This window comes from Danio rerio, chromosome 5 (assembly GCF_049306965.1).
Source record: "Danio rerio strain Tuebingen ecotype United States chromosome 5, GRCz12tu, whole genome shotgun sequence".
Taxonomy (NCBI): Eukaryota; Metazoa; Chordata; class Actinopteri; order Cypriniformes; family Danionidae; genus Danio; species Danio rerio.
Window position 1 is genome coordinate 43885409 of NC_133180.1, and position 27520 is coordinate 43912928.

General features: G+C 37.6%; 2 protein-coding genes across 8 annotated transcripts in view; one reads left to right on the forward strand and one right to left on the reverse strand.

Annotated features, from left to right (window-relative positions):
• Positions 1-27520, reverse strand: part of si:dkey-245n4.2 — a 314713-nt gene that overhangs the window by 3855 nt on the left and 283338 nt on the right. The window contains exons 1-2 of one of the 3 annotated variants that reach the window (XM_021476610.3): positions 1987-2101; positions 1830-1911 (exon numbers count right to left, since the gene is read on the reverse strand). In XM_021476610.3, coding sequence (XP_021332285.2) covers positions 1830-1890 — 61 coding nt within the window. In that variant the 5' untranslated portion in view covers positions 1891-1911; positions 1987-2101. Of the gene's footprint in view, positions 1-1829; positions 2102-27520 lie in introns of those variants that run through there. The other 2 variants (XM_073951364.1, XM_005165434.6) reach the window with 2 other exon arrangements.
• Positions 1861-14832, forward strand: wdr54 (WD repeat domain 54). Of its 5 annotated transcripts, none has more exons than XM_073950175.1 (11): positions 4299-4350; positions 4478-4535; positions 4972-5235; positions 5352-5414; positions 8019-8085; positions 8209-8265; positions 8385-8512; positions 8626-8726; positions 11894-12083; positions 13502-13576; positions 14005-14832. In XM_073950175.1, the coding sequence occupies exons 3-11, from the start codon at positions 5002-5004 to the stop codon at positions 14134-14136; spliced, it is 1047 nt and encodes a 348-aa protein (XP_073806276.1). In that variant the 5' UTR covers positions 4299-4350; positions 4478-4535; positions 4972-5001; the 3' UTR covers positions 14137-14832.

Here is a 27520-nt window from a genome sequence, read left to right on the forward strand (position 1 = left end):
TATAGATAGACAGACAGACAGATAGATAGATAGACAGACAGACAGACAGACAGACAGATAGATAGATAGATAGATAGATAGATAGATAGATGGATGGATGGATGGATGGATGGATGGATGGATGGATGGATGGATGGATGGATGGATGGATGGATGGATGGATGGATGGATGGATGGATGGATGGATGGATGGATGGATGGATGGATGGATAGATAGATAGATAGATAGATAGATAGATAGATAGATAGATAGATAGATAGATAGATAGATAGATAGATCATAACAAGAACTGCTGCTTAATTGAATGCATGTAATAGCGACACCCGGTGGTTATTTATTGAATTACGTTCATTTTTGTATAGCGGGCCAGATTCTATTGATATTTATAAAAAGCCTCGCGGGCCGCCATAAAACTGATTGCGGGCCGCAGATGGCCCGCGGGCCGTAGTTTGGACACGCCTGGTTTACAGAGAATGGTCTGAAAAATACAAAATATCCAATTTCTGCTGCCATTTTCAGATGGTAGGGTCATTATTTATCGTCAAAAACATGAAAGCATGGATCCATCCTGCGTTGCATCAACAGTTCAGGCTCTGGGTGGTGGTGTAACGTGTGGGGGATATTTTCTTGGCACAATTTGGGCCCATTATTACCAATTGAGCATGATGTCAACGCCACAGCCAGACTGATTATTATTGCTGACCATTCCTTTTTGACAAGTGTACCCATACTCCCAGCATGATAATGCACCATGTCATAAAGATTTCAATCTCAGACTGGTTTCTTGAACATGACAATGAGTTCACTGTACTCAAATAGCCTTCATAGTCACCAGATCTCGATCCAATAGAGCACCTTTGGGATGTGGGGAAATTGTATGATGCTGTCATGCCAATATTGACCAAAATCTCTGAGGAATATTTCCAGTACCTTGTTAAATCTATGCCACGAAGGATCAAGGTAGTTCTGAATCTGAAGGCAAAAGGGGGTTCAACCTGATACTAGTAAGGTGTACCTTATAAAGTGGCCGGTGAGTGTAAATTGTAGGTAGATTTTTTACATAGCAACGTCTAACAGTGTGTGTTACTGCTTACACAACATGTTTAATCATGCATCAATAAAGCACTAAAACAACTGCATCAAGATGTAGTGAGAATGTGTTGGTAAAACTTGTTTGATAACACAATTTCCTTTACACTCTGTAAACATTTTATGACAAAATATCACAACACATGTTTTTATGTTACTTTCACTTATAAGTTCATAAGGTTTAACATTTTTTTTTAAGTTATACAAAGTTTAACTTAATATTTTTACACAGTTTGACTTGTAGTATAAGTTAAAACGAAAGTTCATTTGATTCAAAATATTCAAGGCAGCAATAATATTTTTTAATGTACAGCACCTATAGAAAATCATCATATTCCTTGTGAAAATCTGTATCTTTCCTCACATAGCACAAAGCTGTAGAAAGGCACAGGTTAGCTACAAAAACATCTGTTATTTGCAATGTGATTTGATTTCATGTATGACTAATCAAGTATATTTTTTCAAAGGGGTGTGATGATTTTCTTGGCATTAGACACAATAATATGAATTCATATGAACATTTTTTTCATATTTGTTTTGAAACCATTGCAAATTAACTTATAATCGATTTAAATTGCTTTAGCTACTCTACAGCAGAGCGACGAGCCTGTTGTTGCTCAATATTTTTGATAAAACATTGTTTATCAATATCAACAAGTCGACAATTCATTCCAGGTGTTTAAACAATTAACTAAGGATTCATTGTTGTTATACAGTACATTATAGCGACTAAAATTACCTTCAAAAACAAGTGTTGTGAGTAGAAAAGTGCAGAATCCTCTCCAAAAGATATCCATCATTGCGGGTTTGTGTCGCAACAACTACATCAAATAAAAAGAAACCGATAAACTTTCAGTAGCCTATAGTAATAAGGCTTTCTGATGATTGCAAATTACTCTCGCTTGATATCCCGATTCCTGCGAAGCCAACGCAGAAGAGAAGAGCGCCAGAGTGGATCCACCCGACAGCGGACACTGTGCTGGACAACAAACTTTCACTTGAGAGAAGACTGGAAATTTATGGCGCATGAAGCGCAAAAGTGCCGAAAGAGTGAGTGCAGAATACTAATTAACAAGGGAGGGTAAAAGGCAATTAAGTGCTCTATGCTGAGGGAAAGACAATTAAATCCGAAGAACGCCCGACTATCATTGTGCACACATAGGATAAGTAAGTTTGTATGCTAATGCAAAAGTCACCTCACCAAACAATAATGCGAGATCTTAACTCTAATCTACAAAAATTGTGCCAAGATGGTCATTTTATGCGGCTGAACAGTTTGAATGGCATTCCATTCAGGCTGAGATGACAGCTGCTTCTGTTCTCGTTGCTGTGTTGTTGTTATGTTGCTGTCGACAAGAGTCAGGCCGTATTTAAAGAGAACGGGAACCCCCGAGCGAAAACATGTTTTCACCTATTTGTGCTTCTGTGGGAATTAAAGAGTAAAATAATACTATAAAATTTTCGTTTTGTATTCTAACAACTGTACGTAAAAATCACTTGTACCTGGTATACAAAAAAAGCGTGTATGATTTAAGAAGGTTTTGTTTAGTCTCATACATTAGGTGTCATGCTTGTTTTTCTTTTAAGCATTAAATTGGTAGGTGGCATACATTCACTACAGCCACAATTACAGAAGACATCCATTAAAATGTCATTCAGTGTAACAATGTGTATAATATAAAAGAATCTTACTAGGTCTTTCTGAAAAAGAAAACTTTGTACCTCCCACAGGATGCTAACAATAAGTTCTTTCACAAAAATTTCAGACGACTTTGATATCTGGAGGGTTTCAGGCAGCTACTTGTATGTCAATGTGCTTACAGATCTTTAAAATGAAGTTAAATTATTTTTAAATCTTTCATTGTTTTTGATTCACTTGCAAAAAAGTATGAATAATAATAATATTTTGTTTGTTTGTTTGATTCACATTTGATTTTATTTGATTTGTGCTTTCTCATCATCAGATGTTTGAGGGCATTATAGGTCTAATTTTCGATTTTGAAATGTAAGTTTATTGAACTAAATTAGAAGCAGATTTGGCAAAAAAAAAATTTTTATTTATTTATAATATTATAAACATAATGATTGTAAGTAATTTGAATCAAACATTGGTGACGGCCACTAGTGTATATGGAAAAGACAGTAAGACAACAACAACAGCAACAAATCAGCCTAAATCCAGACTTTTATGACTTTTATGACTTTTGTGGTCACTATGTAAAGAGTTTTGCAATAGTGACCTAAGTATTGAGAAAGTGTCCTAGTGTCTGTAAAACACTGTAAAAGATGATATATCGAAGATTTCAAAACCAGATACATTTTGGAAATATTGACAAGGTATCTAAGTGAGTTACTAGTTACTAGTCACACACTGTAAGAAATTATATGATCAATTAGTCCTGACAGCATATGTTTTTAGATCATTGTAACTGATTAAACTTAAGTTAATCATGTTCTAACTTAATTTATTAAGTTATGCTAGCTGTTTTAAGCCAGTTTTACATAATTTAAGTTCAATGGACTAATAATGTTAATTTAATTCAAATTCAATAAAAAAATTTAAGGCAACCAATATTTTTTACAGTGCATAACATGTTCACCTGACAAAAATCAGTTCAGTTTAAGGAGCTTATCTTCAAATAGAGCATGTAGGTTTAATATGTGTGCTGCTGTAGAGGTGAGTGTGTGTGTGTTTGTGTGTGTGTGTGTGTGTGTGTGTGTGTGTGAAGGAGAGAGTTAAATACATCAATCTTTGAATTAGGCCAATAACATTATTTTATCCTATCACATTGTTACTCCATCTATATTATATATCAAGTTTTTAACTGTGTTTGTGTGCGTGTATCTGTTTGTATATGTGTACTATATAACCACTTTCATTGTTTATCTTATGTGAAATGCTATGGAAAAACTTGACAAGTATTATCAATAAAGCTGAGTTGAAAGCTAGAGCTTCTGGATCGCCCTCTGGTGGAGATAAAAAGAAGGATGGGGCTGAGCGTGTTTTTTGTACAACACAGTCCACAACAAAGAAATGATTTAAATGCATCAAATATTTTGAACAGAAATTTGAATCATGGGCAAACGCATTAGCTGAGTACTAAGTGAAAAGCAAAAGCTTTAGGTTTAGCACGGTATGTTAGCACCTCGCTGTGAGCTGTGCGTCAATCCGTACACCACAGAAAGCTGTGACGTCCTACACACGTCTGTTCCGTCACTATGGCTGCAAGAGACGCGACATGGTGAAAGCTGCTTGAACAGTAATTAGACAAGACTTTTATCCATTTTACGTTTTATCTGACGTTCATATAAGTTAATAGCAGACGAGACAAGTCTGTTTTTTTTCCGTATTCGGGGCCGTTTAACGTTAGTTTACTATTTGCTCAGAAACGAAGAGGATTAGCAGGACTCAGGAGCACACAACAGCTGCCTTCCTTCATTCAGGGTTCGTAAGCTGTTGCTTAGAGTTCTGCATGTATTCTTAAAATAAATGATAAATATCATCTGTCGTTAGCTAAGTGCCAGTGATGTTGTTATTAGAAAAATATATGTAATACACTTTGCATCATTTAGCTAAAACCTGACTTAGTTCACCTATGAAATAAATTATTTTGTCATTATATATTATATATACTGTCATTATTCACTCATCCCATACATTTTCAAACATTTATTTCTTCTGTTAAGCACACAAAAAACCTGCAGCTATTTACTTCTGTTCAATTGAATAAAGAAACTCAAATGTTTGGAAACACTTGAGGGAAATTTGATAAAGAGTACATTTAATGCAATGCAACTGTTAGTTTGAAACGCACCACCTGTAATTCTGTATCAGGATACACTGAACTGAACTGATTTGCATGACCTGCCTCGGTTTTCAGAAACAACATCTCTAGCTGTTCTCTACCAAAATGGCAAAAATGTACCACAAAGAGAAAAGCATTCAAATAAAGAGCAGCGCATCCGCACTGTACAACAACCTGAGCGTCCTGCGCATTGCACCACGCTGCCTCACCTACTTCACAGTGGTTCATGCCAATGTGGTGAACATGGTCAGTGCCTCCTGGGACGGCCTGAACTATTCTCACAGACAGCTGCAGTCTAAAGAGGGCAACGTGGCCACCAGCTCCTCACTTATCATGCAGGTAATACTCAATTATTATCTCATTGTTTTTTAAGTCTGACATGCTTTTAGATTTTTTTTTTTTGGTTTTAACATTTTAATATAAGATCATACTTAACCCTGGTTTCTGTGTGACAGGCAGCCTGGTGTGTCCTGCCTTCAAGAGATCTTCTTGTTCTCACTTCTCAGAAAGGAATTCAGGTGGGTTGAAAGTTATTGCCATTCACTTAAAACTCTTTTTGCTGATAGATTTGTTGCTGAAACCATGTATTCATAAAATTTTACTCAGCAGCTACTGACACAGAGTCAAAACAGGAAAAAACTAAAGTGGGACCTAATGCACCTAATGATGTACTGATATGTTTTGAAGCAAAATAATTAGCCAAGAAACTAAACTTGCATTAATTTTTCTTGGGCTTAGTGGTAGCCACATCTGAATGAACCACCAACTAGGGTTGTTGCGATACAGTTAATTCATGTTACGATACTATACCAGCGGAAGTGATACCAAGTAGTATTGTGATACTGTAAGTCATAACTCAAATCTATCAAATGAAGAAAATTGTCAGAAATACTATATTTATATGTTATAATAGGTCTACTTGAATTTAATTCATAATTCCCTTATTATTAAAAAAATATTTTTGCACATCACTTTACCTAAAACGCAGATCATTTAGTGTTATTGCACCCAAACTCTGGAACTCTCTACCACACTCACTCCGCTCAGCTAATAATATCTCTAAATTCAAATCCTTACTTAAGACTCACTTATTTTCTGAATGCTTTGCTTCTGATCTGCCAAACTGACTACTTTATCTGATCACCTCCACTTTGCTCATTTGTCTTCTAGGTCTTGTTTGTGTAATTTCAGTTTGTTATATTTGACTTCATGTATGTTTGTTTATCTTTTTGTCGCATTCCTTGTAAAGTGTCCTTGAGCTCTTGAAAGGCGCTATATAAATAAAAAATATTATTATTAGTTCTTTTTGTTTATTTTGTAGATAACTGATTAAATTAAATTTTCCGTAGTGTGTGGATGTTTCCCAGAGATGGGTTGCGGCTGGAAGGGCATCCGCTGCGTGAAAACTTGCTGGATAAGTTGGCGGTTCATTCATTTGGCTATATGAAGTGGTCTAAAATTATTTCAAAATTTCCTCTTTTTGGCTTTTCATCTATTGTCTTATTATGTCTTATCAGGTAACAATCCAAAGTAATGTGAAATTTCACTTTGTGAAATTTTGTGAATTCATTCTTTTAAAGAGACTTTTGCAGTTGTTGTAGCTACTAAATCATATTAACAAGAACAGAAATGAACTGATTTAGTTGTGTATTCGAACTGAAGTATCAGAAAATGTGCAATAGGCTACCATAAAAGGCATGAATTCTACACAACTTTTTGCAACCTTAAAGGGGTCCACAGACTATTCAATTAAAATGGTCTATTGTTGCACAAACGTGTGAGCATTTTGGTGACCTTTTCCACATGCAACATTATCTATTGTAGAAAGACCGTTAATGATGATACTACCAATTACAAACAGTGGCACCACCAGTATTTTGGAGCCATAGTATTGCGATACTACCATGGTACCGGTAAATCAGGTAACCCTACCGCCAGCTATTCCAGCATGTGTTTTATACAACTGGTGCTTTTCTGGGCAGCACAGTGGCTCAGTGGTTAGCACTGTTGCCTTACAGCAAGTAGATTGCTGGTTTGCGTGGGCTTCCTTCGAGTGCTCTAGTTTCCCCCACAGTCCAAAAACACGTGCTATATGTGAATTGGATTAACTAAATTGGTTGTAGATTATGAGTGTGTCTGTGTGAATGAGTGTGTATGGGTGTTTCCCAGTATTGGGTTGCAGCTGGAGGGAGATCTGCTGCGTAAAACATATGTTGGATAAGTTGGTGGTTGGTTATTTTTAAAATAGAGACTAAGCCGAAGGAAAATGAATGATGCCCTTCTAGCTGAAACCCAGTAATGGGAAACACACATACACACTCATTCACACACACACTCATACACTATGGCCAATTAAGTTAATCCAATTCTCCTATAGTGCATGTCTTTGGACTTTGGGGAAAACCAGAGCACCCAGAGGAAACCCAGTCAAACACAGGGAGATCATGCAGGTTCCACACAGAAATGCCAATTGGTCCAGATGGGACTTTAATCACCGACTTTCTTGCTGTGGGGAACAATGCTAAACACTGAGCAACCATGCCGCCCCCAGAAACTGAACTTTACTATCTTTAATCCACAGATTTGGAAAAATATGCTTCCTGCTTGTGATGATGTATGCGCAAACTCAATCTCACAAATAAGCTGATGTTTTTAGTTTACAGTGGAAAAGCAGGCTGTGTGGGTTTTAATGTTCATCAGAACATTGCTTGTGCTTATTCTGAATGCAGCAACCCATAACAAAGTAGATAAAGAAACAACCAGAGCAATCTCATGTTTGAGTTTTAAACTTATGAACACGCTCTGGACTATTAGCCAAGGCTTTGGATGAAAGGTAATAATTTTCAGTTTCTTGCTTAGAAATTTCACTTCATAACAACTCAGTGTATCGTCAAGAGACACTGATATTAATTTGCTTTGCCTGTATCTGTTTTCTTTGGCTCTCCAAGTGCTGGTAGCCATTGACTTCACTAAAGTACTCTGTTTAAAAAAAAACAAACAAAACATCTGTAATATTTTACTGAAATAAGTCACCTCCATCTTACATGGCATGAGGGTAGATGAAAAGAAATTTTGACTTTTTGGGGGATGAACTAATCCTTTAGGTTGTCTTCATTCACCAGATGTATGAATCAGATGGATCTATTATGGTCTATTGGCATGCACTGGAAACACCAGAGACGCCTACTGGTCAGTGCACATCACTGCATCTCCGTAAATCATAAACCTGTTCATTCCTTCAATCTTTAGTTAAAAAAAGTGGTTATGACCACTGTACACCTAATTAAACCGACATTATCTGTAATTTTTCAGCTAAAGCAGTGTTTGCCCGAGGAATTGCAGCAGTGCGGGAAAAATTCATTTGTGTAGGTATGTGTCTTTATTGATCTAGAGTGGCCAAACTGTAAATATTGTTCAATTTTGAAAGACCTATTAACATATTTGATCAGTAATTGTGTCCCTTAAAATAATTTTTTGGCTCATTTCAGGAGTCTCATCTGGCTCAGTTCTAGTGTTTGATGTTCCTAGTAAAGGCAGTAACATCACCCTGTCTGAGGTTTTGGAGGAACACAAAGAGGCCATCACAGACATGGCCTCTGAGTGCTCAGGAAACATGGTATAACCTTACAGCGATCATATCAGTGTGATTTGCAAAAATACACATGCTATTAATATATATTTTTTGTTGTTGTCTTGTTTGTTTAGTTTGTTGATGTTGTTGTTTTTCAGGAGTGCATTGGTGATTTAGTTAGTGCTGATGACTCTGGATTGCTTTGTGTGTGGAAATCCGGAGAAGATTTTCAACTGCTGAACAAGATCCCTGGTTTTGAGTAAGTTTCGTTCATGAAAATTTGTGAAAATATAATGTTTCAATAATAATTTGGGAGGATCACATTCACATAACTATCCCAAACACAAGGGAGATTGGATTTAGCAATTAACCTAATTCAGAGGTTGTCAAGTTTGGTCGTGGAAAGTCATAGTGCTGTAAGTTTTAGATCCGTCCTTGGAAAAAAAAAAAAAAACTCAACCTGTCTGTAGCTTTCTGGGGTGCTTTTTAATATAGTTTCTCATTTTCTCGCTACTCCTGTCATATGACCTAGGTAACTGAAAAAGCTCAGCCATCTTGTTTAAATTCTATAATTGCAATGTGAGGGGGCGAGGAGAGAGGAGGCTTCCTGAGGAGACATGAGCGAAGAAATACAGGTGGATCCTTTGAGGAAGTGTGTTATTGACAAAGCATGTTGCACAATGTAAATTCTCCTCCACTTTATTAGCATTTATGCGCCAATAATCGTTACATAAAGCAAAAAAATTCAAACATACATTTATGTAAACATTAAGCATATATTTATTGTTAATGTGAGTTATGTTTTCATAGTTCCTTTAATTTTGATGTACTGTACTTTTCAGCTCAAATAAAAAAGCAGTTAATTACTACACTGAAAACCCTAATAAGTTGACTAAATGAAATTAATTGAGTAAACTCATTGTCTCAATTTAATTGAGTTACGGAGTCTCCCAAAACTTGCATATTTAAGTTTATTTAACTTGCCGGTTTGGTATATTATACTTAAATTGTTCAGTTCAGTGTGTGTGTCTCTGTATGTCATTATGTACTTAAAAAAATGTTTAAAAGAAAAATAAGTAGCGATTTATTCCCATTATGATGAATAATTATACATGAAGCCTTGTTTTCTGATTAAAAAAAGACCTTGTAAAATGTTGCACATTTTAGAAATTTACAGTCAAAACTACATTAAAAACAACCTATATTTTTCAAAGGATTAATTGTGATTTTGAATGTACTATACTTGAAATTTTAAGTTTATGTATTTTCATTGTATATAAGTTTAATTAACTCATATTTTTAGGTGACAGGACCAAAATGCTCAATTTTAAGTAATGTTCAGTCAACATTTCTTGATTGTTTAAGTAAAGACAACATTAGGACTTACAGTTTCGGAATAATTCTTAGTTAATCATAACATGTAAAAAAATAAAAACTGCAGACAAATGTGGAGTTTGAAACTATTACAATATAAATAATTGTCCCTAACAATAAAGGATCTTGCTGTGGAAGCAAAATTAGTGGTGTATTCATTAAATGACAATGCTTTGAAGTGATGCTATAGAAAGCGAGAATATATAGAATCATTTTACTTGATTCAATTTCTTTGTCCTCACACATTTCCGTGCATCCTGAAGCTAAGACCTTAGGAAAGGAAGCGAGGACAGGAAACGAGGATGGCCAAATAAGAACTGACAAGCACCCCTATTAACACTGTTCGTGTGTGTATGGTTAGAGTTGCAGAAAAACTGGGGCTCTCCAGGGTCGAACTTGCCTTAATCAATGGATATATTGTATGTACACATATGACTTAGGGCTTATTCATACAGAATGCATTTTTGCATTCCAGTGCACTACTTTTACATTGTTGTCACACTCATTTGACAGATATGCATGACCGTTACGCTTGCGTCTTGCTTCTTTTGACGTTGTTTAGACGCCGTGTCAAGTTAAAGGAACTTTTACACTCAGACAACATGTGAAATAACTAGTGAAACTAGTGAAATAATTGAATGCTCTATATTAAGTGGACCTTACCCAAAACTTCTTTCTACATTTAGAAACACTTGATGTAAACATCTAATTTGACGGTTAAACATATCCTTACTCTAAACATTTGTAAATAAGGTGTGCAAACATGATTATTTACAGAAAGTATAATACCCACCAATGAATTAAAACTATGGCATTTATGTGCACTGGAATCTGATCTGAGATCTTTTTAACTCTATTCTCAGATTTATGTCCAATATATTGTATTAATGTAAAAATAGTTGATTATATGTCACACAGAAAACTAGTAAATAAAATACTTTGTTGACACTATTTATAAGTTATTATTAAGCCCCATTATAAGTTATCATGAAATAACTATAGCTGTTATTATATTAAGGGTTATCAAAATGAAGTGTCATCAGTTGGGAGTAGAGATCTGCGCGGGACTAAATTTTGAATCCCGCTCCCGCCCGCACCCGCCAGGTTTTAGACTGAACCCGACCGCTCCCGCTTATATTAAGCACTTGATGTCCCGCTGCCCGACCCGCCCCGTTTTCTATCCGCCGCGCCCGATCCCGCTAAAGAGCGGGGGGGGGGGAGAAAAAAAAAAACGAAAATCACCCAGTTATACAGTCCAGACAGCCAATAACAACCAATAACGCACAGCACCAAGCACACACACACATAGACAAAGCTTTCTCTCTCTCATTCGCGTGCGCGCGCCCTCTAACACACACTCATAAGCACCAAGCACAAACACAGGCAAAGCTCTCTCTCTCATTCGCTCGCTCGCACGCACGCACCCACACACACACACACACGCACACACACACACGCGCATCTCTCATTCGCGCATACGTACACACACACACACACACACACACACACACACACACACACTGCAAACAAGCTAAACACAGCATTGCGCTATTTCATTTACACACATACATACGCGTGCTCACTCGGGAGTCGGGAGCGATATTGCTAGACAGGACAGTCGCGGGAATGCAGACCTCTAGTTGGGAGTCTAAAAGGGCATACCATTCTATAAACCCAAGAAAATGTTATCAGAATGTCTTTCTAGATATAGTTTTCTATAGTCAACAGAACAAACCACTGTTATACAATAACTTGCCTAATTAACCTGACTTGCCTAGTTTACCTAATTAACCTAGTTAAGCCTTTAAATGTCACTTTAAGCTATATAGAAGTGTCTTGAAAAATATAAAGTAAAATGTTATCTACTGTCATCATGGCAGAGATAAAATAAATCATTTATTAAAGATGACTTATTAAAACTATTATGATTATAAATGTGTTAAAAAAAATATTTTCATTAAACAGAAATTGGGGAAAAAATTAACAATGGAGCTAATAACTCTGTCTTCAAATGTCTAGAAATAGATAATTAAAATGTGCCTCTTTTCTCAGCACTAGCTGTTCTTCAGTTAAACTCTGGAAGGGCACAGTCATTGCAGGCTATGGGACAGGACAGATTCGTCTGTACGAGGCAGTCACAGGTATACTGCATGCAGAGGTTAATGCCCATGCACGCTGGATCTACTCACTGGACATCGCCCCATTCACTGGGCTGGTAGGAACTGAGCCATGTATACAGTCTGTAGGTCATACAGTTTTTTAATTTTTCCTGTTTCAGCAGCAAGTAGTTTTCATCTTAGTTAAAGCTTTGCACAATAGTTTTCTTGCAATTCAACATTATAAACAACAAAAGCACAAAAATTCTACAATCTTTTGTAAGCTTACTTGACATTACTCTAACACATACAGTATAACCAGTGACCATTTGTATTTTTCATTGAAAATAGATGTTTGTGTGTGCTTTTGCCAACCCCATATAGGAATCTGATGCATAGAAATATATGCATATGACATACAATTGATATACAATTTTATATTTGGATTTCAGATACATAATGTCATAAGCAACTTATAAAAATTTGCAAAAATGGCCATTACATACAGTTGATATCAGAATTATTATCCCCCCTTTGAATTTGTTCTCTTTTTTAAATATTTCCCAAATGATGTTTGAAGAGCAAGGAAATTTTTACAGTATGTCTGATAATATTTTTTACTTCTGCAGAAGGTTTTATTTGTTTTATTTCGGCTAGAATAAAAGCAGCTTTTAATTACAGTTTATTTACAGTTAATTTTTAAAAACCATTTTAAGGTTTAAATTATTAGCCCCTTTATATATTTTTCCTGATAATCAACAGAACAAACTATTGTTATACAATAACTTGCTTTATGACCATAACCTGTCTAGTTACCTTAATTAACCTAGTTAAGCCTTTAAATTTCACTTTAAGCTGCATAGAAGTGTCTTGAAAAATATCTGATCAAATATTATTAACTGTCATGATGACAAAGATAAAATAAATCAATTATTAAAAAAAAGTTATTAAAACTGTTATGTTTAGAAATGTGTTGAAAAAATCTTCTTTCCGGTAAACAGAAATTGGGGAAAAAATAAACAGGGGGGGCTAATAATTCAGGGGGGCTAATAATTCTGACTTCAACTATATATTTCAACCGTTGAAATTGTAGTTAAATCTGTCATTACGCATGCTGTTGTATGAGAAGATTATATAGCATCTTCTCATAGGATATATAAATGCAGCCTCTGGAATAATTGTGAGACACATATGTTAGATTGTCATTTGACACATCAAAACGTATGACTTTGATATGATGTAGATTTTAGACCTGGAAGACATAAATAGCACAATAAAGCTCAAAGTACTTCAAAATGTTTTTTTTTTTTTACACATAAATATGAATACTCACATGGATGCTCTATTATGTGCAATGCTTCTGTAAAAATAAAGCAAAAGGTGATTTAGTGTTTTATGACCCTTTAATGAATTAATTAATGCTTATGATCACTTTTAGTCTAGCAATTACATGTTTTGAAAACTTGTTTTGTAAGAATTTGTGCATTCAAAAGTATTCTCATATAACATTAATACTCATAAATGCTTATGTAACAACATTTTTTTCTTTTGTTCAATGAAAAAGCTCCTTTCTGCAGCAGAAGACTCTTGGGTTCGAGTGTGGCATCTCAGCTTGACCCCTGAGACTAACAGTGTAGAGGTAAACCCCTTCAAACACACATACAAAAGATTGGGCACAGTGGGATGTTTAAAAAAAAAAGATAAATATTTTACATAGCATGAATGACAGCGCATTTTTGAAAAGACATGTTTTTAAATAAATGCTTCCTTTAATATTGAAATATTATGCAGCATTTATTATCATTGATAATAATAGAAAATGCTTGTTAAGTAGCAAATCATGATATTATAAAATCAGTTCCTATTATTAATGATTCAGAAGGATCTTCTTAGAATGAATATTGGAGAATGATGCTTACATTTCATCTTTGCTTCTCATGACTAAATTATATTTTAAAACCTATATTGTGGTAATAAATTTGCACATACTGTTAAGGTTTTTCCAGTATTTTTGATCAAATAAGAGCAAATTTTCTAAGCATAAGTCAATTTCTCTGCCCTTTCCAGATGGAGCACATGTATAACGAGTGTGTGACTGATATGCAAATTTGTGGAGCCAAGTTCTGTGATGGTGACGGTTATGCCTTTGCAGTGACCGGCTATGACCTGAGTGAAATTATTCGTTACACACAAGCCTAATCAGGAATACAGCATGTAATTCTGAGATATTCTCAAGGGTTATGTGAGGATTACTTCCAAGATGTCATGTCTGACAACAGGTTGGTGAGCTGTCTTGGTAATGAATGTTATCTTAACTAAAGTCACTGCATAAACTGGATAAAAAGCCTCGCTTGAACCCCAGGACACTGTGTTATCTATGTGTACCTGACTGGCAGAAGTACTAAGCACACTTGTGTTCTGATAATGAGTAGAAATGTGTAATGTTGGTATCAAAAGAGCATATAGATAGATCACCTGGAAGCAAATTATATCAACATGAATAATGTCAGAAGGGTTTGTGTGTGATTGCTTTGTTTGTGCTATTTTAAGTGGAGTTTGTAAATGCATTTACTAAAGTGTTACTGAACAATTTCATTAGTTCAGTGAAATAATTTGTGATTCAGAAAGCCTAAAGTATTTATTTAATATAAATATAATAAATGTTAGATCCTGCAGAAGCTATTGTTCCAAAGGGAATTACAATGTTCTTTATAATTGTCTAAAAGCCTTAAATATAAAACATATTGTATTTAGATGCCTGGTTTGGGTACAGTAGATGTTAATGTTGATATTTTATAAATCGTGTCATGTTTTAGTTTTTGTTATTTTGTGTTTCTTTGTCATCAGTTTGTCAATGTCAATTCAGCAAACTATTAAAAAATGAAAAATCAGGCACTGATCGTTTACTGTGGATTTTATTGCAATTAGAAGCATATACCAGTAGATGGCGATACATCTTATCTCTTAGATCAGGACTATTTAACTATTTTTTCATGGGGCCAGTTTATGAAAAGCCTCCTAAATAAAGGGACGGAGAGTTATGACTTGCAATATGAGTGATGACATAACAGCATAAAATGGCTTGTTTCCACTGACTCTTTGTAACATATGGCTGCAGCTGAAGAAATGGAGTCCCCTTTCCTCATAACATATTTTATTCTGCCTTGAATCTTGTCAATACCAGGGTTACCCCGAGATGCTTATTGCGCGCTGGGGGGTCATTACCGCTGTTTAACCTATATTGCAGATGGGTAAATGGAGTAAATTCCCTCTTTCCAGCTTTTACAAACCCAATCACATTTCAAAGCCCTCTCCAGATTGGAAGGAAAGAACTATTAGGACTTAAAATTCACTCCAAATGATACGTAATGTGTGTTGACAATCTATGCAATATGTGCATGCTTTAATATTTAAAATTTTAAAGGTTTGTAACTGGGTAAGATTCAGTTTAGCAAATTTCTTAATTATTTGTGATCAGATGTCATGTGAGGCTGCCCTAATCTATTATCACTCCATGATCATTTCTCACATCACTTATTGTTTAACCACTTGGTCCCAAGCCAGCATCACTACTCTGAAGCCACTTGAATCTTTATACAAACAGTCCATAAAAACCCTTGATAAGAAATCAGTTCAATATCACCATTGTTTAATATTAAAGAAATACAACCTGCTTAGTTGGGAAAATGTTATTAAATATGTACAGTTATTGTGGCAACTTACTCTGTAAACCTAACCTGGTCAGGAGCAGGTTTTAATCTCTAAAATCTGAGTTTCTGTTGGTCTCCTCCCCTTTTTTAAAGACGAAGCGGTATTTCTCGCTTTAACCTTAAGTTTCCACCCACCTATTTTAATGCTCATTTTGGAGATGTGCCTTAAAACGATAGATGGAAACGTCAAGATGCATTTAACTTTTGAAAATATGCATAAAAAACATGCATAATTGAGTAGGATAAACTTTTATTCGATAGAAAATATGCACATAAACTATGATGGAAACACTTTTACTGAACAAATTACAGTATGTACATTAAAAAAAGGTCATCATTTGATGATGAAAATGTGTGTGAATAGACAAACCAGCAGGCTAAGCACACTGTAACACGTCTTAAATGTTGTTTTAGTCATTTTAAAATGCCTTAACTGTTTCAGTATTAGTGTATATTATTAACTACCTCCGAGCGTCTGGAGCGTGTCAAGAGTCCCCCACGTGTTCATTGTGTGTCAGCATTGTCTTCTGAGGCGCAAGTACATTTATTAAATAAAAGAAATAATTGACGAAGCTTCTTCTACCTCAGTAAATTCTGTTTTTACTGTTGATATTTGTCGCCAGTTAATCAGGAAAGGACTTCAGGAAAGGATTTTATTCTCTTTGACTCGTTGGATGGAAACGCTGCTTTAATCGCATCTTTTTTACAATATTCCAGTTTTGCACATAAATTTATGTAATATATTTGGATGAAAACATAGATATTGCCTATCTTTTAGTCACACACAGAACAATAAATAATTAACTTAAATTCACTGACCTTCGACATGTACTGTAACTAGATTAATTATTCCTTCTAAAAATAATTTTTAGCACTGCTTACCTTCTAAATGTTATAACAACCTTTATCACTTGATCAGTAAAAAAAGGCAGACACAAGTGCACTGTTAAATCTATTAAAACTGATAAACGTGTAAAAAAGTTTAGAAAAAAATTATAAACATCACACATTACATTACTTATTTTATTATACTTAAATATTTAAATATTTTAAATGTAAAATTACACATTTACTTGAGCAGCTGTTTTCCCAGGCTAACTGTCTCTGTTTCACTGATGGTTGCTTCTTTTTAAATATATACACTCATATTTGCTATAACTTTGCATGAGCACATCAAATTCAGCTGGAGAAAGAAATGGTGATCTCTTTTTTTAAGATGTTGCCATGGTCACTCGTAATATCTGCGCTCCATTGATAATGCCTTTTTATAGTCACGGTGTGCGCTTAACTCTGAGTTAAGTCTCTGATTAGTACCAGGCTGTCCGTGATCTTCCTCCCGGGCATCGCACATGCTTGATCCGGGTGGATCACGTCCTCTAAAACTGTCGACATACGGGTGGCTAAAATTTTACTAAAAAGTTTGCAGTCGAAGTTTAAAAGCGTAATCGTCCTCCAATTTCTTAGGTTCGATTTGTCACCTTTTTTGTGCATTAATGAGACTGTCCCTGTTCTAAAACTTTCCGGTAATTTATTCAAGGTGTCAAATCCTTTAAAAAGCGACAACAACTCGTGTACTAAAATATCCCAAAAAGTTACATAAAACTCAAGGGGAAGCCCATCCATACCGGGGGACTTCCCCTTTTTAAAACCTTGTGTAGTTCTTTATTCATTCATTTTCTTGTCGGCTTAGTCCCTTTATTAATCCAGGGTCACCACAGCGGAATGAACCACCAACTTATCCAGCAAGTTTTTACACAGCTGATGCCCTTCTAGCCACAACCCATCTCTGGGAAACATCCACCCACACACACAACGGATAATTTAGCCTACCCAATTCACCTGTACCACATGTCTTTGGACTGTGGGGGAAACCGGAGCACCCAGAGAAAACCCACACGAAGGCAGGGAGAACATGCAAACTCCACACAGAAACACCAACTGAGCCGAGGTTCGAATCAACGACCCAGTGACCTTCTTGCTGTAAGGCGAGTAAAGCACTACCTACTGCGCCACTGTGTAGTTCTAAAAGAGTAAAATCTTGGGATAAAAAAAAAAAAAACGCATCAGGAGTTTTAACTTCTTTTTCTAAAAAAGTTAAAATCTCCTCTAAAATGTTGTCATCTAAAACCTTTAAACTATATAAATTACTATAAAAACTTTCAGTTTCAGTTAAAAGGCCCTTTGTATCTTTGATTTCCCTCCCACTTGAATCTTTTAGCATAGTGATTGACCCTCCCTGTGTTATGATTTTTTTTTTTAAATAGGGTTCCCATTGTTTAAAAGATTAAAATAGCGTTCCAGGCGTTTTTTGTAACCCAGCCATGCATTTGTTTTCTTGTTCTTTCTTTTTGTAGCGTCCTCCGCGATTGATGGTCAAGATTTAACTGATGGTTTTATTGATTTATTGAATCAAACACCAACGTAAGAGCTAAACAGAATACAACAAAAAATACATTAATACAATAGTGCATGAATTAAGTTAGCTTAAATGCAAACTTAGCTGCTTACTATTATATTCTAAATGCTTCGACACAAGGCTAAAACACAATATATACAGTATTATGAAAACACTAACCTTGTGCCTCTTCGGAGAGTGCTAAAGCATACAATATTAAACCTTTTCTCATGTAATGAGACTTGCTGTCTTCAGATAAGTCTCCATCCGCTCTTTGGCGCACTTTTGCGTGAACCTTTTACCAGAACTACTAACGCAGGGAGGTAAGTTTCATAATAAAAGTCCGTCAGTATGAAGCATACAATTTCAAAATAAAATCCACTGTAATACATTCGAGCACCATTCAAACCTATTACGTTCCCCTAAAAAATAAATAAAAAAATAAGTCATTTACACTCCAACCAAAATTAAGAGTTCTTGTTTACATTCTACGAATAATTTTCACTTAAGAAATGACCTTCATATGAACTTTCATAAATCCCATTTAAAGACTTAAAAAGCCTCTAACAAAAGAACTAACTTCTGTACTGGTCGCTCTAATATGGATGGCCTATTTAGGCGTTCCCCATTTTTGTTTAGTCTCTTATCTCCTACTGAGATTTTCACTCTCCTTACAAGTCCATCTTTCCCTTTAAAAGTCTCTACAACCCTTGCCAATTTCCACTCACCTCGAGGAGATGATTCATCAATGTCCATCACAACATCACCTACTTGTAAGCTTCTTTTAGGTTCATGCCATTTCTGCCTTGCTATGATGCTCTGGAGGTATTCTTGTTTCCATCGACTCCAGAACTGTTCCGCCAGATGCTGAACCCGTCGCCATCTCCTGGCTCCGTACAGATCCTCTTTCGGGAATGTGCCAGGTGGAGGCAGCGCTGGGGTGGTCTTCATTTGGATAAGGTGATTGGGTTTCAAGGGCTCTAGGCTGTCAGGACTGTACAGGGTGTCCACAGTGAGGGGTCTGCTGTTTACTATAGCCATAACTTCATACAGCACAGTTCTTAAGACAGAGTCACTGAGTTGTTGTGGGCCATTGACAGTGTTGAACTGAGAACACTTCGGACTGTCTTTATCTGGCGCTCCCATACTCCGCCTGCATGACTTGAATGGGGCGCGTTCATTACAAAATCACACTGTCTTTCAGACAAAAATGTGCTAAGTCTGTCAGCATTTAGCTCCTTTAGAGCTGCCTTGAACTCATTTTATGCACCAATAAAATTGGTACCTTGGTCGCATTGGATTTGACGGACAGAACCTCTGATGGAAATGAAACATCTCAAACTGTTAATGAATGAGTCAGTAGACATGTCCTCTAACATTTCCAGGTGAATAGCCCTTGAGCAAAAGCAAGTAAAGAGCAGTCCATATCGTTTGTGTTGTTTCCTTTCTTCTGTTGTGACGAAGGGACCAAAGCAGTCCATTCCACAATAGGTGAACGGAGGGGAAGGCTCCATTCGTTCTTCAGGTAAGTCACTCATTCTTTGCCTTCTGGTGGTCTCCTAAGTCTGCGACAGGTTACAAATTGCCGTATACATGAAGACACTGCTCTGCTCATACTTGGTATCCAGTATCCACTGGATCTGACTGCATTTGCTGTAAAGCCCTTGCCTTGATGCTGCACCATTTCATGATTGTGAGCTATTATCAGCTTTGTGATGTGATGATCTTTGGGAATAACAATAGGATGTTTGAGTGAGTCACAGAGAGTTGAGTGGTGGAGTCTTCCTCCCACCTTCACAATGCCCGTTGTGTCAAGAAAGACGTCAAGTTGGTAGAGTTTGTTGCCTTTTGTGAACTGATTTCCTTTCTTTAAAACTTCAATTTCCGTTCCGTATGCTTGTTTTTGCAAATCTTTGACAATGACATATTCTGAGTTTTTCCGTTCACTCTCTGTGGTAAGCAAGTTTGATTTAATTTGCTTAGCCCGACGCACAAGTCGGGCCACAGCTTTTATGGCTCTGGACCATGATGAAAATTTGACAAGACGATCCGCAATGCTGAAGGATTTTGGTTTTTGTAATGCAGAAGTTTGTAATGTTTGAGCCTTTCTAATCTCTGGATCTCCAATTGTCAGTTCTGGTATCACATTTTCAAACAAGAGTACTTCGGTTTCCCACAGGAATGCAGGACCAGAAAACCAATCAGATTCAAGCAACTCAGTCACTGTCTTTCCCCGAGACGCTCCATCTGCTGGATTTTTGTCTGTAGGCACGTAATGCCATTGCTGGGGAGTTGTGCTATTGCGAATTTTCTGTACTCTGTTTGCAATGAAGGTGTGAAAACGTCTGGAATCATTGTTGATATAACTCAACACTACTTTGGAATCAGTCCAGAAGTACTCCTTTATGTCAGTACAGCTTAGCTCCTCTCTGAGCATGTCACTGATTGAAACTGTAACTACTGCATCAGTCAGTTCAAGCCGAGGTATAGTTGTTAATTTTGTGGGCGAGACACAGGCTTTTCCCATCACTAGAGAACAGTGAATTTCTCCTTTCACATTTTTAACTCTCAGGTAGGAACACTGTCCGTATCCACTGGTGCTAGCGTCAGAAAAGTGGTGCAATTCCTTTTCTGTGACCTCTTCAAAATTGATGGGAACATAACATCGGGGTATGTTTATCCTTTCCAGGTTTGAAAAGTCATGTTGCCAGCTCTCCCACCGTGGTTCCAGCATTTTGGGCAGAGGGTCATCCCAGCCAACACCTTGACGGCACATTTCCTGCAGGATCCTTTTCCCAGTAAGGACGTATGGTGCAAGGAAGCCAAGAGGGTCAAATACGAGGCGTCAGTTGCTAGTATGCCTCTACGCGTTCCTGGCTGGTTTGTTAAGGTGTTGCTGAATCTGAAACGATCACCTTCCACACTCCAGTCGATTCCAAGAGCTAGCTCTAGCTGTGTGTCCGAGAAAGTCAATTTCTTAGTCTTTGTGTCTGATGCTCGCTCTGATGAGGGTATGCTTTGCAGAACGGCTTCACTGTTCGAGAGACCACCCTTTGCACATATTTCTCTTGCTTCTTGTGCCAATCGAATTGCCCTTTCCACTGTGTCCGTACTTGTGACTCCATCGTCCACATAAAAGTCTCTCGCCACAAACTGGGATCCTTCTGGATGCAGGAGTTTGTTCTCATTGGCTAGATATTTTAACCCATAATTTGCGCATCCAGGCGATGACACAGCTCCAAAAAGATGTACTTTCATTCTATAATCTTGAGGTTGCCTGCTCACATCTCCGTCTTTCCACCACAGAAACCTCAAGTAGTTGCGATCGTGTTCTGGTACATGAAACTGATGAAACATTTTCTCTATATCACAAATGAGGGCTATCGGATGCTGTCTGAAACGCAGGAGTACACCTGTGAGGTTATTTATCAAAATAGGCCCTTGGAGAAGGTGTTCGTTAAGGCTTGTGCCACCACATCTTGCTGAGCAGTCGAAGACTACACGCAGTTTATTGGGTTTCTTAGGGTGGTATATTCCATGATGTGGAATGTACCACTGCTCACCTGAGGATCCATTCTCTAGAGCTTGTTCCACCTTACCTCTTTCTATGATGTCTTTCATGTATGTTGTGTATTCCCTTTTGTAGTTTTCATCTCTGTTGAATTTTCTTCGCAGATGATCAAGTCTGATTTCAGCGAGCCTTCTGTTGTCAGGTAAGTGTGGCCAATGTCTAAAAGGTAATGGCATTTCGTAATGTCCTTGTTCATTTTTCCTTATGCCTTCTTTGAGTTTTTCTAGGCAAGGCAAGGCAAGGCAAGGCAAGTTTATTTATATAGCACATTTCATACACAATGGCAATTCAAAGTGCTTTACATAAACAGGAATAAAAGAAACAAGTAAAATAAAAATAAAAACAAATTATAAAAATGCGTAAAAACAAAACAAAACATAAAAACAGGTAAAATGTGATATAAAAGAATGAAGAAGAAGAGTAAAACATGATAGTGCAATCTGTCGGACGCAGCACAGTGCTCATTCAGTAAAGGCACAGCTAAACAGATGTGTTTTCAGTCTTGATTTGAATGTGCCTAATGTTGGAGCACATCTGATCATTTCTGGAAGCTGATTCCAGCAGCGAGGGGCATAGTGGCTAAAAGACTTTCACCCTGCTTTGACTGAACTCTTGGAACTTCTAGTTTATATGATCCTAATGATCTGAGTGATCTGTTAGGTTTGTATTCAGTGAGCATATCTGTGATGTATTTAGGTTCTAGGCCATTTAGTGATTTATAGACCAGTAATAATACTTTAAAATCTATTCTGAATGTAACTGGCAGCCAGTGTAAAGACCTGAGGACAGGTGTGATGTGCTCTGATTTTCTGGTTCTGGTTAGAATTCTGGCTGCAGCGTTCTGGATTAGCTGCAACTGTCTGACTGTCTTTTTAGGAAGACCAGTGAGGAGTCCATTACAGTAATCCACCCTGCTGCTGATAAAAGCATGAACAAGTTTCTCTAAGTCTTCACTAGAAACAAAGCATCTGATTCTTGCTATGTTTTTGAGATGATAGTATGCTGATTTACTGACTGCTTTGACATGACTGTTCAGATCTGACTCAAGAGTCACACCAAGATTCTTGACCTTATTTTTTGTCTTTTGACCTTTAGTGCCAAGGTACGCATTTACCTTGAGAACCTCATCTTTGTTTCCAAACACAATCATTTCAGTTTTCTCTTTGTTTAACTGAAGAAAGTTTTGGCACATCCAATTGCTCATTTCATCAATGCATTGGCAAAGGGTGTCAATGGGGCTGTAGTCATTAGGCAGTAAGGCTAGGTAGATCTGAGTGTCATCAGCATAGCTGTGGTAGGAGATTTGGTTCTTTCTCATTATTTGGCTCAGAGGGAGCATGTAAAGGTTGAACAGGAGAGGTGCCAGAATCGAGCCTTGTGGGACTCCACATGTCATGGGTGTCCACCTCGACCTATGGTCACCTATACTGACATGGTAAGATCTAAACCATTTGAGGACCCTGCCAGATAGCCCAACCCAGTTTTCCAGCCTATCCAGAAGTATGCTGTGATCGACAGTGTCAAATGCAGCACTGAGATCCAACAATACCAGCACTGTTATTTTACCTGAATCTGTATTTAGGCGTATATCATTGATTATCTTTATAAGAGCGCTCTCTGTACTGTGATGTGCTCTGAACCCCGATTGAAAATTGTCTAAATACCCCCTGAAGTTTAAGTACTTGTTAACCTGGTTAAAAACAACTTTTTCAATGATTTTGCCAATGAAAGGGAGATTTTAGATTGGCCTGTAATTGCTCAATAGGGTGTTATCCAGGTTGCTCTTCTTCAAGAGGGGTTTAACAACTGCAGTTTTAAGTAAGGTTGGAAAAATCCCTGATAGAAGTGAAGCATTTACCACTTTTAGAAGATCCATTTCTAAACAGGTAAACACCGTTTTGAAGAATGATGTGGGGAGCGTGTCAAGACTGCAGGTTGATGTTTTCATAACTTGCACAATCTCTTCTAAGATTTTGCCGTTAATTGCCATGAAATCAGACATAATTTCTGATTTCTTAAGTTGTGGTTGAGCTTGTTTGATATCGACACAACTTGACTGATTGGATGAGCTGATTGCCTTTCTGATATTATTGATCTTATCAGTGAAGAAATGAGCAAACTCATTACATTTGCTTTCAGAGAGGAGCTCACTTGGAATCCGACTGGGGGGGTTTGTGAGTCTCTCTATCGTTGCAAAGAGTGTACGAGCATTATTTAAGTTGCTGTTTATAAGGCTTGAAAAGAAAGTCTGTCTAGCAGTGTTTAGTTCCATATTAAAGGCATGAAGACTGTCTTTATAGATATTATAATGGACTACTAGTTTCGTCTTTCTCCACATACGCTCAGCTTTTCTGCACTGTCTTTTCATCATTTGTACTCTAGGTGACCTTGTCCAAGATCCCTTTTGCCTGCCAGTCATCTTCTTGACTTTAACAGGAGCGATGTCATTTATGACATTCTCAATTTTAGAATTGAACAAATCAAGGAGAGCATCAACAGAATCTGCAGATATACTTGGTGCTAGCGATATGGCCTTCATAAACTGCTCACTGGTGTTCTCATTAATGCATCTCTTTCTGACAGAGACAGATCTGTCTTTAATAGCTGGTCAATATATCAAAAAGGATACAGAAATGATCAGATAGTGCCACATCCTTAACAACAGTTGATGAAATTTGTAAACCCTTAGTTATAAGTAGATCAAGAGTGTGTCCACGATTGTGTGTGGGTCCTTGAACATGCTGAGTCAGATCAAAAGTGTTAAAAACAGTCATCAGTTCTTTTACAGCATTGATTTCTGGATTATCAATGTGAATATTAAAATCCCCAGCAATACTAAAATAATCAAATTCAGAGGTTACAATTGATAACAGCTCTGTAAAATCCTCAATAAAAGCTGGAGAATATTTTGGAGGTCTGTAGATAATGATCAGTAAGATGCGTGGAGACCCCCTTTAGTGCTATACTCAGATATTCAAAAGACAAATAGTCACCAAATGACACTTGTTTACATTCATACACATCTTTAAACAGGGCAGCCATGCCTCCACCTCTCCTATTAACTCTGCAAACACTCAAAAAGTCAAAGTTTAAAGGAGCTGCTTCATTCAGAACTGCTGCACTACAACTGTCATCTAGCCAAGTTTTATTTAAAAGCATAAAATCAAGGCAATTTGTGTTGATAAAATCATTGACTAAAAGAGACTTATTGTTGAGTGATCTGATGTTTAAAAGCGCTAACTTAACAGTTTTAGCTGTTTTTTTCTATAGTATTCTCAGATCTACATTTTACAGACACCAGATTTGAATGATTTGCTTTACGGCCTGATGAAGTCTTTGGTTTTCTGTCACTTAACACAACACATATCTGCTTAGAGAAAGCTACAGACACACTGGGTTCCTGCTTGTTCTGAAAACATTTGATAAAGACACTGTTATCTAAGCAGGTCCCCGACACACATCACAGAGAGCTCTTGTGATTACCAGCTGAAGATGGGGCGTTGTTGTTTGGGCCCTGGCGGTGTGATCGGAGGGCTCTTCCAGGTGGGCTCATAGGTGGTTGTGGAGCAGGCCGCTTTTTGGTTGGTAACTTGGGGCTTGCGGCAATGGAGTGTGAAAGTTTAGTTCCAGCATACACCAGTTCCTCCATCTTTTTTGAAAAACCCAAGAGTGCTGAACATTGTGACAATGAGAACGTGTCCGGTGACAGAGGCTGTGTATCTGGAGATTCTGTCTGCAGAAATATGTTTTCCTGAGGATCATTTTTGAGTGACGAGACTTGATGCTGTTCTGATGCGTCACAGTCTGCCTGTGTTGAGCAGAGGGCAACTGATAGTGTCTCTATCAACATTGGGTGTTTTGGCTGCGTGGCATTATCACTGTCCTTGGGTGATTCGTCAGCCACATGTCCACTTAGGAGCTGATTTGAAGTCCTGTGGTCATCCGGACATTTGCTAGGTGTGTGTGTGCAATTCAGTTCAGTGGCATACACAGCTGATGGATGATTGAGGGAGAAAAAAATATTGTCCTTTAGCACCTTTGCACCAAGTTTGTTTGGATGAAGGCCGTCTGATGTAAACAGCTGTCTTTGGTTCCAGAAGAGATTGAAGTTGTCGATGAAATTCAGTCCTTTCTTGTTACATGTTTTCTGTAGCCATACATTTAGACCAAGAAGCCGTGAAAACATATTTGTCCCTCTTGCAGGGAGTGGTCCACTTATGAACGGCTGAACCTTCAATCTTTTAGCTGTTTCCAAGAGCTCACAGAAATCTTTCTTGAGCAGTTCTGACTGTTCCTTCCGAATATCATTCTTCCCCACATGGATGATAATCCGTTTTGCAGTACTGTGCTTTTTCAGAATTTCCTCAAGTTCTTTGTTTACATCAGAAACTGTTGCATGAGGAAAGCAGTATGTCATTGTAGATCTGCTCCTGAAATTCTTGATTATTGAATCTCCTACGACTAGTGTTCTTATCTCCGGTGTGATCGGAGCAGAATGCCGGTGTCTAGTCGGCCTTGAGCCTCTGTTTCATGCAGAATTAGTTGCTGAATCATGCGATCTCTGTCTGACTGCATTTGGGGATTCTTCACCCATATTACTCAAAACTTCATATCTGTTCTGAAGCTGTATTTGAGTCCGAGCTGTATTTGGGGTAGAAGACGCTAATGCGGCAGCGTATGATCTGACCCCGCGAGTACCCTTTGGTCTCGCACCTTGTTTATGCCAATGCTCATTTTCAAAAGTTCTTTTCTGTTTTTCTGTGCTCAAAACAGTAGCAGGAACAGATTTATGGGACTCACCGGCTGTGTGCTGAGAGAATCCACAATGAAGCTGAAGTTCTGGTCGGATCGCAAGCAACTTCGTTTTAAGAACTGCAATCTTTTGTAGAAGTTTGTGGCAGTTTGTACAGCAGTGAGAATCTGAATTAATCCGATCCAGAGGCATTTTCACAGCCGTGTCTTCCCGTCTCCGGAATGTAAGCAGCTGATAGCTGGTAGCGGGAGGATTCTAAGAAAACAAGGTCCTCTTGCGAAACTGTTTTGTCATCTTTCACCCCTTTAAAATCTGACTCTAGGGCACTGAGCACATCCATAGGTGTCACTGAAGGAAGTTCCTTTACAGCAACTTTGTGACATAGACTGGTGTCTGCTCTGTCAAAGCTTGGCACTGCACTGCCTACGATGCTCCATCCCAAATCAGTGAGGATGGCGTAGGGCTCATCTTCCTTTCCTGTTATTACCTGCTTGGGTGTTAATGCTCTGGGACAGTTGTGCCCGATTAACAGTCCAATATCACAGGTGAGTAGATGCGGCATTTCATCAGCTATAGAACTCAAATGAGACCAACTTCTCGCAGTATCATAAGTGGGTATATGGTCACGATTCCCTGGAATGCAATCCTTTGTATATGCAGGAGGAAGGTTGATGTAGGCACTTGAGTTGTAGCCTCTCACTCTCAGCCCTGAAACCCCTTTAACACCTTACAATGATGTTTTCTCCGAGCATAGTGGTCAGTTTCAGTTTAACAGTTTGGATATCTGCACATAGCTTATAACTCACCTCTTTGTCAATGAATGTGCTGTCACTTTGTGTGTCAAATAACGCATACATGAGCTGCTCTTTAGATGGATCAGAGGCCATAGACACCCACACAGGAACAATCATGGTGGTAATGCATGACTGGTCTCCTCTGGTGACATTAAGTGCAGTGGCTGCTGTGGATTCATCTGGGGCATTGGATGAGTTTTTCACCTGTGATGTTTGGCCCTTTTGTCTGGCACTTCCTTTGTAGTTCTCGTCATGAAGACAGGTAGGGTGTCTTCCCTTGCACGTGTTACAGGTCAGGCGGTAACGACATTCTTTGGCATTATGGAAAGGTTTGAGACACCCATAACATAAGTTATTTTC

Coding starts and splice junctions, on each gene's coding strand:
- wdr54 (XM_073950176.1), top strand. CDS start 5,002: ATGGCAAAAATGTACCACAAAGAGAAAAGCATTCAAATAAAGAGCAGC. Junction 5,415..8,018: donor CTTCTCAGAAAGGAATTCAG/GTGGGTTGAAAG, acceptor TTCATTCACCAG/ATGTATGAATCAGATGGATC. Junction 8,086..8,208: donor AACACCAGAGACGCCTACTG/GTCAGTGCACAT, acceptor GTAATTTTTCAG/CTAAAGCAGTGTTTGCCCGA.